Below are 11,777 nucleotides of genomic sequence, written 5' to 3'. Positions count from 1 at the left end.
TTCAATATTCAACATTCAACTTTAAATAATAATAATAATAATAATAATAATAATAATATCATATTTTCAACAATAAAAAATTTAATAGAAAATTCATTCCTTATAAGAAAAAAAAATTTAAAAAGAATTTCTTCAGAAAACCATATAGAAGAAAATTCTATAAAAAACTTGATAACAAAAAACCACCTTGCCCAAAAGGTAAAGGAAAGAATTGCACATGTTGGTTGTGCAATGAAGAAGGATATTATGCAAACGAATGTCCAAAACGAAACGAAAAGAAAAACAAAGTTAAAACTTTTAGAAGAATTATAAACTATTGGATTTTATCCAGTTGAAACAATTGAATGTTCATCAGACGATGAAAATATTTATTACCTTGATGAATCAAGTGAATCAGATTTTGAATCCGATTACACATTTGATAATTCACGAAATAATAATGATTAAAAGACAAGGGCATTTTCGGAACAAACAAGTTTGGGTACTAAAATAAAACTTTTGTTTGGCTTAGATACCTATTTTCAAAGTTGCCTTAAAAAACCAACCATATATTATTTTGATCATTTATCGTGCTTGATATATAAGTATTGCCGATTTCTTTTTTAAAAATAGACGAATCAAATGTGTTTACTGTTATTAATTGTATTTTATTTATCTATAGCTTTTAATGTCAAACGAAACTTTGTATTTTATTCATCTATAGTGTTTAATGTCGAATTTGAGTAAAATGTAGGACTGTTTAAAAACTCAAATGTAGCAAAAGATTTCGTCCAGGATTGAACTGTTGTTTTACCAGCGTCCCACATTTAATCATCCCTTGATTTAATTTATTATAACGTTGCAACAAATGGTAAAAATTTCGTCTTGTGATTTTATTTAGAAAAAACCTGGATGATACATTTTATTCATATTAAAAACTACAACTCTTCGAAGATTCGTACAATTTCCAACAAATCTAATAATTTCTACTGCAACAAATACTGATATTCCAGGTTTATTTCCCAGCAAAACATGAAGCTGCTTGAACCTATTATTTCGCTTCTTGTTTCTCCTCATTCACAAACACTTTTCTGCCATAATTTTTTGGACTGCCTCTTTCGTGGGCAATGCTGGGATTGCGCCATTATCAGTCACCGTGAGGGCACCACATGCATTTGCAAAGAAGAGGGTCTCTCTCAGCTTATCTTCATCCTGTTGGGATAGTTTCCATGAAAGAAACTCTTAAAGATCTCGAGCATAAGCTGAATGATACAAAAGAGAACAGATCCAGGTTTCAAACATATGATGGTACCTCATAAAGATTTGAGTGCTTGGCTAAACAACATAGTATTGCACCCATGAATGCATCGCCAGCACCAGTTGTGTCAACTGGTTTCACTTTCACACCAGGAACTCTTCCCTTGAAAGTCTGCACATAATTTGGTCAACGATTTATCAGAAACAAGCCTGAAATATAACGATGCATAGCCGCAGTTGTTATTAGTTATAATGGTCCATTTCCAGCCATCTTGTTTTGAAAGACATCAAAATTATGCGCAGAACTTTTATTGATTTCTTGGAACTGTATACCCAGAAATACCTTAGTGTAGTATCTGCATCCAGCTTCACCTTCACTCACAAGTAAAAGATGTAGATTTGGATGAAAAAGATTTTTTAACACTACATTATCATCATTCGGGTCAGAACCTTCGGTCAGGAATGCGATCTCTTCGCTACTAATCTGTGATGTTCATGAGCATGAAAATATAAGTATCATACAGCAAATGCTACAAAACCTTTGTATTTAGTCGCCCTCTTGTAGGCTGTGCATACCTTGATAATGTCTGCTTGATCCCAAATGCTCATTATGCCTTTTCTAGCAGCCTCTTTCGAAGGCCATAAATGCAATCTCAGATTTGGATCATAGGAAAGTAGGCTACCAGATTTCTTGGCAATTTTAATAGCAGCAAGTTGTGTAGACCTACAAGGTTCTTCGATCAAACTGATTGAGCCATAGTGAAAAATGGCTGCCTGTATTCAATAAATGTATCTCACTGAACTAAAAAATAAGCATGCTAAATAGCCATAATCTGCAGGGGTCAGTGGATATCTAGCGGGAGGAAATCCACCACCGAAAATGTTTTGAAATTTAATACATATTTTTAAAATAATGATATACGTTTTGCCATTCAAATTTATTAAATTGCCCTCATTGCCCACCTCACTCCACCTCTAAGGATTCTCTCGCAATGTCCATGATGATATCAACACCAAAAGAAAAAATCATACCCTCTTCACAAGATTTACGTCAAGTTCCGATTCGTGCAAGAGCATATCAGCACTTGGATTACGGTAGAACATGAATTCCCGCTCACCATCGGCTCTGAGCGTGACAAATGATAGTGCAGTCCTTGCAGAGGGGTCAAACCGCAGACCGGAATTGTCTACATTGTTGCTTTTCAGTATGTCTCCAAGCATTCGCCCAAACTCATCTTCACCAACCTGAGAAGCAAACAATGTGGATTTTCATAGACGAACGTGATTAAGCTAGAAAGCTCGATTCGAAATTATTTATTTCAGATACAAAAAACTTATAATCAATTTTGCACATCAAGGCACAAACATTCAATTAATTCGTTACCTTCCTAGAATTCCCATACCCAAAAAAATTAGTATAAAAAAATTAGCCAAGCTACATAAAAGTTAAGAACCTTTCCAATAAAAGCAGCTGAACCTCCCAACTTAGCCACACAAACAGCAACGTTAGCAGGAGCACCACCTGCGGCCTTTTTGAAGGCAGGAGCATCAGCGAGTGAAACTCCACTAACCGTAGGAACAAAATCAATCAACATTTCCCCGAAGCAAACAACCAGAGAGCCTTTTTTGAATAAATCTCCATTTTTATTCAAGGAGAGATTGTTAAGATCATCTGCAATGCCCAAATAATCCACAAGCAACATGTGAAGTCACAAATATAAGAAATAAATGAACCAATAGATCAACAGCATCATCATGCTATAAAACTTAACGGGTATTATATTACGGTAGACGAATTTCAAACCACCACTCAAACCGGAAAACTGGAAAATTCATTCCATGCAGGCATGAATAGACATGGAACAAGTTCGACCATTTGTTTCCTCGAGCATCCGTATGATACACCAGGTGAGACACAAACACGGTGCACTACCATTCAATCACGATGAGCAAACGGGATACCAGGACCACAGGAAATAGAAAGTGATCTGACAATGATTCATGAGCGTGGAATACAACAAATAAGCCCAAAATAAGAAAAACATGAAGAACAGACAGAAATGCCCAATCCCTTCTAATGAATAATGCTTCTGAACACCAGAGCTGAATTCATATTTCAATCAGCAATTAATAAAAAGAATATGATGAATAATGATACACTCTTGATTCTTGAAAAAAAAAAACCATAAAGAACAATCAAGAAAACTGCCATTCAAATTCAAGAAACAGAAACTTAACTGAACTCAACAAGGGATAACCCTCTCATCCAACGCATCAAAAAATCAAGAGAACAAGGAAAACAAAAAAAGAAACTACATTTAACACCCAAAGAAACACATATTAAATCAGATTCATCGATTCACCGAAACGAGCCACACTTTCAACCAATTAAAAAATCATCATACAACACCATCAAGTAGTTGCACAGACAGAAAGCAAGGGAAAATATCGACCTGAAATGGGATTCTTAGCCATATTGCACCGGTACGCCAACAGGAACTCGAGAAAACACACAGAATATAGAAGATTGTGGTGGGTGTGTGTGGGTGATGTCAAATAAGTGAAATCTTGGATAGAATTGGTTTCTTGAAGTTGAGAAGCTGTGTACGGCATAAGTCTATATCGATTGATTTTATAGATTTTGGATGTGTGTGAGATTTGATGATGCCTTCGTTTGACACCGCTTCATTCGTAGACATCTGTAGAATTTTTTTGTTTCTTCTCTCTTGTTTTTTCAAAATTATAATCAAAAATATAATATTATAGTCTTTCTTTTCTTTTTTAGTCTTGTGAGATATTATTATTTTGAGCATATATAGTTGAGCTGAACTATTTTTGCAGTAATACTAATGTTTTTTTTTAATATATCTAAAAATTTATCTTATAAAATTGATTCATGAGATCGTCTAATACGAGTTTTTTGCGTAAATAAATAGTTTCATTTCAACATTTATTATTAATTTTCTTATACTTCAGTTAACTAAACTTTGGAAAACATGTAACTATTTTTGAATGATTTAAATAAAGGTAAAATAGAAAGTTTGCTTATAAGTTTTGTTTTTTTCTAATAAATTTCTTACTTTGTAAGAAAAACTAACAAGTTCATATATTAAGGACGCAGAGAATATATGAAAACATAATTAAAAAATGTGGTAATATGTTGTGAAAAAATAGAAATGGAAATAAGGTTTTTTTGTTGTATGAGTATAAAAACAAATGTATATATATTTGGGAGGCAGAGAATATATTTTTTGTGTAGGAGGCATAAGCCATAGTGGGTTGTGTGTGAACTGTGAAGTGAACCAAGTCTTTCAGGCGGGAATCACTCAATTCTAAATAAGGCAAGCATTTAAATTGGAGTTTGTCCCAAAAATTATTCTGCAAAATAGGAAAAGCATATTTATATTTGTATATAAGAAAATGAAGTCTCAAGATTCAAGAACCAAAAATATTTGAAAAAATATAACAAGAGCATATTGGTTTCGAACTCTCGGAGTCTTTGAAGACATCATATTTGGAAGATATAATTTATTCTGGAAAATAAACAATGCTTGGGGCAGATAAGAAATCGCAAACAAATGGTTGATTTGGTCCGAAAAATCTACTCTAAGTGGATATATACTGTAAAAATATCCAGATTTACTTGGGATCTAACACAAGAAGAAGCCGTCCTCTTCCAAGTATACTAGAGCGAATATGAACACTTAGGTGTCGTTTAAAGATGTACTTATAAAACATTTTTATAAAAATATTTTTCTAAACTTTTTATAAATTTTTTTAAAAGTTTTTTTAAGGATAAATATGTATTTAGACAACTGTTCTATAAAAATATTTTAACATTTCAAAAGTAATGTTGTTCCTCTTTATTTTCCAAAGTTCTATTCTAAAAACACCTATAAACGTCTCTCAAATACTCTTTAAAAACTATACTAGGATAACAATTTTTTAAAAAAAATTTAAAAAATTTTACAAAAAATGTATCCAAACACATAAACACTAAAATATTTTTAAAATACATGTTCAAACGGAACCTTAAGTCTGAAAAAACAAAAAAAAAATTTATATATATATATATGTATATAAATTAATTTCAACAATTATCCAAGTTTACTAATCGATTTCTTTTCAAACTCGTATCCAAGTTTACTAATCGATTTACTTTTCAAAATCGTAACATCTAGCTAGACATGGCCACGGTTCGGGTCCGGGTTGGCATTTAGCCAACCCTTAACCGGCCCGCCAATGGCCGGTTCCGGTCCGGATCGGTGAACCGGCGGTTCCGGTCCGGGTCCGGGTCCGATTAACCGCCGGTTCAGGGTCCAAGCCAAACCGTGCCATTTTTAAAAAAAAAAAAATTTGCAGCGCCCCAGCGCTGCATTGGCGGCGTTGGGGCGCTGCCCCTTCGATTTAAATTCGAAGGTGCAGCGCCCCAGCGCTGGGTGCTGGGACACTACACCTTCGAAATTTATTTATTTTTAAATTTTTAAACAAATTTTTAATAAGACATATTCTTTAAATAATCTCAATCAAATATTTCATATCTTCATAATGAAAATCTATTACATTTATTAAATAAACAATATATTAGAATTTTAACATCTTAATATCTTATGACTTAATATTACAAATCTATTACATTTTATTCTACTTCACTCGCATTTCCTCCCGTCGTAATTCCGGATGTTCCTTCGGTATCATCTTGGTCTTCTTCATCACTTTGAATATGTTGTGTTCGAGTAGCGGCTTTTGACCAATCATTGAGAAAACATTGGGCTTCCAAGTTTTCCGGCCTTAAGCTAGAACGTCTCTCGTCCAATGTATTTCCTCCAATACCAAATGCTTGCTCCACTGCAACTGTTGAAACCGGACAAGCTAGAATTTTTTTTGCCATTATAGCCAAAATTGGATATATTTGTGTTTTTTGCGACCACCATCTCAAAATGTCGAAGTTTTCCTCATCTGTATCACTAAAATCAAAAGTAGTGGTAAAATAATTCTCAAGTTCCTGACTGGAACTTGAGGATCCTCGTGAACATTTCGTCCGTTCCCTTAATAAAAGTTGTACTTTAGTAAGTTTAGAAGAAACAATACTAGTTGCAGTGGATTATGTTTCATGTGAAACAATTTGTCCACCATATTTGATGTTATATTCATTATAAATATCAAGTAAATGAGTTTTAATATTAAACAAAATCAATGAGATAGAAGGAATCGTTTCCCAATAGGCTCCAAAGATTCATAATATAATGTTAACATGTCGCTTAAGCCATCTAATTTAAGTCTAGGATCTAAAACAAAAGCACATAAAAAAATTTCAGGAATGAGCAAAAAATATTTTTCCCATTTTTCTTTCATGACGAGAATACATTGAGATAAAACACTATCATTAGAATTAACATGTTCATGAAAAATACAAGAAATGTTGCAACAATGTGTTAAAACTAAATGTGAAGTAGGGTAATAAACACCGGATAATTGGTCACTAGCATCATTAAAAACTTTTAAAATTTTACAAATAATAATTCATATATTCCATTGATTTGAAAACAAATAAATATCATGAGCTTGAATAAATTGATGAAAAAATGTACATAATAAATCTTTATATTCAAAAGAGGATAATAACAATTTATATGTTGAATTCCAATGAGTTGGAACATCTCGTGAAAACCACTTAGGCTTCATACCATTTACTCTACAAAATTTTTCCAATTGCTTCATAACTTGAGGATGCGTCCATAAATAATGAATAGCATTCCTAATTGGTTGAATATGTATGCCTAAACTTTTTAGTCCATCTTGAACACACAAATTTAAAATATGACATGTGCATCTAATATGAAAAAATTTGCCACCTAGTGATGGTTTACATATTTCAATAAGCTCACTAATACTAGAAGTATTTGTACTAGCATTATCAAAAGACATTGAAAAAACTTTGGTAGTTAGACCATATTATTCTAAAATAACAAATATAAGTTGCGAAATATTTTGTGCCTTGTGTGATTCGTTGAAACATCTATATGCAAGCAACCTTTTTTGAATGTTTCAATTATTATCAATCCAATGACATGTAATACCCATATATGAACAACTTTGCCAATGATCACTCCAAATATCGGAACACAAAGAAACTTTATTATTCAAACTATAAAATTCCTTAATTAATTCTTTCTTTTGATCAACGACTAACTTTTTCATTGTGCGTTTGAGACTATTTCTTGGAATACGTCTAATAGAAGGATTTGCACTTGTAGAAAGCCAATTTTCAAAAGATAATTTATCGCTAAAACTAAAAGAAAGTTGTTCAACCGCACAAAATTTAGACGTTTCTTTTCTAAATCTAGCTTCGTTATATTTAAATAGTTGAGATTCATTACCCGATTGAGAAGAGAATGCCGGAATTTGAGTTTGACCACGATCAATACCAATTTTCATAGGATGATTTTTTTTGATATGCCGCGTCAAAGTTCCATAACCACCTCCTTGTTTAAATTTGTAACATTTTGAACAATATTTGCATTTGGCTTGCAAATCACCGGAGGGAAGCGTCACCTTGTCGAAGTGTTTGGTGAAGATATCGAATGTCGGGCAAGGCACCGCTCGAGTTTGTCTTTGAGAGGCCGCCGGATCGTTTATACTTTCTTGACTTGCATGATGATGTGGTGGTGGTGGTGGTGGTTGTTCAACTTGTTGTCTTTGTTGCGCCTCTTGTTGAATTTCTTGAATTTCATCATCGGAATATTCAAGATCAAATCCATCGACATTGAATTGAGGATACTCGACCTCGGGTGTTATGATGCTCTTTTCCTTTCCTTTTTCTTTGTCACCCCTATGACTTGATCCCGCTCCGGACATTTGTAATTGTATAAATATGAAAATAAATCAACAACTGAAAATAAACCAATAATCGAAACTTGATATTTTTTATAATTCAAGAAATTAAAAGGAATTGAGAATAAAGAGAATGAAGAGAGAATTGTGTAAACAAAATGAAAGGAGGTTGGGGGTATTTATAGATAAAATCATAAAAAGTAGTTTTTTTTTTTTTAAAAAAAAAAATTAGCCGATTGACCCGCCGGGTCGGGCGGGTCGACAACGACCACAAGATCATGGCCGTTGAATGATCCAACGGCCACTTGCTAGTGACCGTTGGATCTGGGCGCCCTGATGGGCGCCACATGTCCAACCCGGCGGGTCGGACCCGTTCAACCCGGTGGGTTGGACCCGCCGGGTTGCCGGTTTTCCTAAGGGAAAACCGGGACCGGACCGCCTAGTGGCCGGTCCGGTCCGGTTCCGGGTCGGGCTCGTTGACCTGGTTAACCGGCCCATTGACCACGGGCTGGTTCCGGGCCGGGTCCGGCCCAACCCGGCCCTTGGCCAGGTCTACATCTAGCAAAGTGCAGCGGTGTTTTATTGTATAAACAAAAAAATAATAAAAATATATATATTCATCGAATAGATTGACGAGAGGGGTTGGGAATTAAGAATTTTATCCAGATTCCAAATGCTTATTATTGTACGAAAAGTTATCAAGGAATCAATAAATTAATAAGGAAATAAATAGTTTTTCTTTTTTTTGAAACAAAAGGAATTAGATAGTTTGAACTTTGACGAGATCATTGATCTAGAAGAAGGGTGCAACAAATCTTTTCCCTTACTTTTTTTTATGAATTGGCATTTTGAGCATTTAGTCCGATATTGTGTTAGCAATATCTGGTGTCAAATCAATAATGTTAGAAACGTCTCTCAAGGGGTGTTCAAGTTAGTGAAATAGGTAAACACTTGGTCAGTGGTCAGGTATTCGATTCCTCCTACTATCATTTTTTTGAACTAGTTTGTTGCACAATACTTGTCCAGTGCAGTTTACTTGAGTAGTTGTTGGGTTCAGAGTACTATGCAAAATGAAATTGTTCCAGCAGAGACGGGGCTAGAGAGGGGGGGGGGGGCTGTAGCGACCCAACCCGGATCCACTACCTAATCAGAGTTAGAGCATAATTGTAGTGACCCTGCATGAAATCACCTACTAACTGTCAACTAATAGCATGCATTAAACTTAATACAACAAAATTCTTAACAAAGTAAAAACGTGCGGAAACATAATCCATAATTTACATATCAACTTAGTAATAAATCCAGGCTTAATACTGTAGTGATACAACCATATCAAAAACATAAAAGTAAACATTATACAGCTATATCGAATCCTGCTGTATAATTAACTCCTCAAGGCTCCTGCTCCCTAGTCCTGCCTTGAACTACCAGCTCTATCCATCCTGCGACCTGCCCCATGGAATAGGGTGTCCAAGATAACAACTAGGATGTGAGCGCTAACGCCCAGTACATAAACAAGAGTAAACATATGTATATAATGCATGCAACATGATGACTGGTAAATGGTCATCTGAAAAGTCATGCTCAGTACCAGCGCCACATGAGTGCTGGGTGCAACCACACTCGTCTAGTACACCAGAGTAGTCAGACATACATGTCCCCACCGTCGCGGTACTCTCAGTGATAGACTATCGAGTATAGAACTGAGCGGCTCTATAATCAGGTATAACAAGGTATAGGCTCAACGTGTATATGCACATGACATATGAATATGGAAAACAATAAATCATATATCATGCCATATAATAATGCCAAATAAATGCAACATATAAACATATATACTCGCTGGAAATCTCAGTCAATGTGTACGTACCTCTAGGCTAGTTCAAGTATAGTAGATCCTAGGTTCCAAGCCTATATTCAAAAGTTCACCGTATCACTATACAAGTTCTATAAGCCTTAACTAAGCTAATAAGTACTCCCAAAACTTAAATAGATTCCTGGACCATACCTTCGTCTGTAGATAGCCCTTTGGAGTCGCTGGTCCCGGATAACTATAACCACACCTTGGTTATTCCAGAACCTCGATTATAACCGATAGGGCCCTCAAGTGTATAACTCACACTATATAACTGGAGAAGGAAACTCGAAAATTTGTATTTCAAATTGAAATCGAATGAGTCCTATTTATAGGAAAATTTCTGGTCAAGTTCGGGCCCTTCGAACTGGGGTTCGGATCGTTCGTTCCAGCTCAATGCATGCATGAAAGCCACGTCGGGTTTGGAGCCTCCGAACTTAGGTTCGGATCGTCCGAACTTCTCTTCGTCCGACACTTGTCAAAATCCATGGCTGAGTAATCCTGCTTGCATGGCATGAGGCAGTTCGGGCCGTCCGATCCTTAGTTCGGATCGTCCGAACTTGCCTTAACTCCGAAGTCAACAAGCCATCTTCGGAGCGCCCGAGTTTCTGAGTTCGGGCCGTCCGAAGTTCTCTTCAGACCATCCAAACTGGCTCAGAAAAATGAAAATCCAATTCTTGATTCTGAAGTCCGATTAAACCCCGAAATTGGTTAATCACCAACCCTTAATCATGTTTAACATATTATTATCTTAAAATGGAATCTGGGTTACTACATTCTCCCCACCTTTAGATATTTCGTCCGCGAAATAAAATCTAAAGACAAATCAAGATAACAAGTGGTATAGTCTTGTTCCGAAGAATTTTCTTCTTCCTATCTAGGATACGGAGTGGTCGTTCAACAAAAGACAGATTTGGTTCTAACTGAATATCTGTATGCTGGATAATATGAGATTCATCAGCTATGTACTGTCGAAGAAACGACACATGAAAAACATTATGTATACTGGAAAGAGATGACGGTAACGCCAAAAAATAAGCAACATCTCCGATCTTCTCCAGTATCTGGAAAGGCCCAATGAAACGAGGTGACAACTTGCCTTTCACACCGAACCTCATCACCTTCCTAAAAGGTGACACTCGTAGGAACACATATTCACCAGGCTCAAACTGAAGTGACATGCGGTGAATATTAGCGTAACTGGATTGCTGATCTTGAGCAGCTTTGATCCTCTGCTTGATCAAATCTACCTTGTCTACAATCTGCTGCACCAATTCAGGACCCTCGACTTGTCGTTCCCCGACTTTATCCCAGAATAACGGAGTACGAAACCTTCAGCAATACGATGCCTCGAAAGGTGTCATATCAATACTACGATGATAACTGTTATTGTAGGCAAATTCGATCAAAGGTAATTGATCCTGCCAAGATAAGCCAAAATCCATGACAGAAGAACGTAGCATATCCTCTAACGTAGAATCGTCCGCTCTGACTATCCATCAGTCTCCAGATGATATGTAGTGCTCAAACTCAGAGTGGTACCCAACGCTTGCTGAAAACTACCCCAGAAACGTAAGGTAAATCGCAGGTCTCTATCACTGACTATGCTCACTGGAATTCCATGCAATCGCACTATCTCCTGGATATATAAGCGTGTCATGCGATCATAAGAATACTCCCGTTTGCAAGGAATAAAGTGTGCTGATTTCATCAAACGGTCAACAACGACCCAGATAGCATCACACTGACGTGAAGTCATAGGCAAGTGGGTGACAAAATCCATAGTCACATGCTCCCACTTTCATTCGGGAATCTCAAGATTCTGCAGTAATCCACCTGGTCGTCGGTG

General features: G+C 35.9%; 1 protein-coding gene across 2 annotated transcripts; it reads right to left on the bottom strand.

The window, feature by feature from the left end:
* Positions 1 to 864: 864 nt before the first annotated feature.
* LOC140863324 (probable fructokinase-7) lies at positions 865 to 3,943 on the bottom strand. Of its 2 annotated transcripts, XM_073266680.1 has the most exons (8): positions 3,690 to 3,828; positions 3,009 to 3,224; positions 2,691 to 2,908; positions 2,269 to 2,481; positions 1,813 to 2,010; positions 1,580 to 1,720; positions 1,292 to 1,408; positions 865 to 1,191 (listed from the first exon to the last, which is right to left on the bottom strand). In XM_073266680.1, exons 3-8 carry the CDS (start codon positions 2,829 to 2,831, stop codon positions 1,057 to 1,059), a joined length of 945 nt encoding a protein of 314 aa, XP_073122781.1. In that variant the 5' UTR covers positions 2,832 to 2,908; positions 3,009 to 3,224; positions 3,690 to 3,828; the 3' UTR covers positions 865 to 1,056. The 2 variants fall into 2 exon arrangements, with proteins under 2 accessions (XP_073122781.1, XP_073122780.1); XM_073266679.1 differs by lacking the exon at positions 3,009 to 3,224 and having other exon boundaries at positions 3,690 to 3,943.
* Between the last annotated feature and the right edge of the window lie 7,834 nt (positions 3,944 to 11,777).

The sequence above is a fragment of the Henckelia pumila genome, chromosome 4 (genome assembly GCF_033568475.1).
Source record: "Henckelia pumila isolate YLH828 chromosome 4, ASM3356847v2, whole genome shotgun sequence".
NCBI classification, from domain to species: domain Eukaryota; kingdom Viridiplantae; phylum Streptophyta; class Magnoliopsida; order Lamiales; family Gesneriaceae; genus Henckelia; species Henckelia pumila.
This window is presented reverse-complemented; position numbering and strand designations above follow the sequence as displayed.

Coding starts and splice junctions, on each gene's coding strand:
- LOC140863324 (XM_073266679.1), bottom strand. CDS start 3,849: ATGCCGTACACAGCTTCTCAACTTCAAGAAACCAATTCTATCCAAGAT. Junction 2,482..2,690: donor CAGCTGCTTTTATTGGAAAG/GTTCTTAACTTT, acceptor TTTGCTTCTCAG/GTTGGTGAAGATGAGTTTGG. Junction 2,011..2,268: donor ACGTAAATCTTGTGAAGAGG/GTATGATTTTTT, acceptor TATTGAATACAG/GCAGCCATTTTTCACTATGG.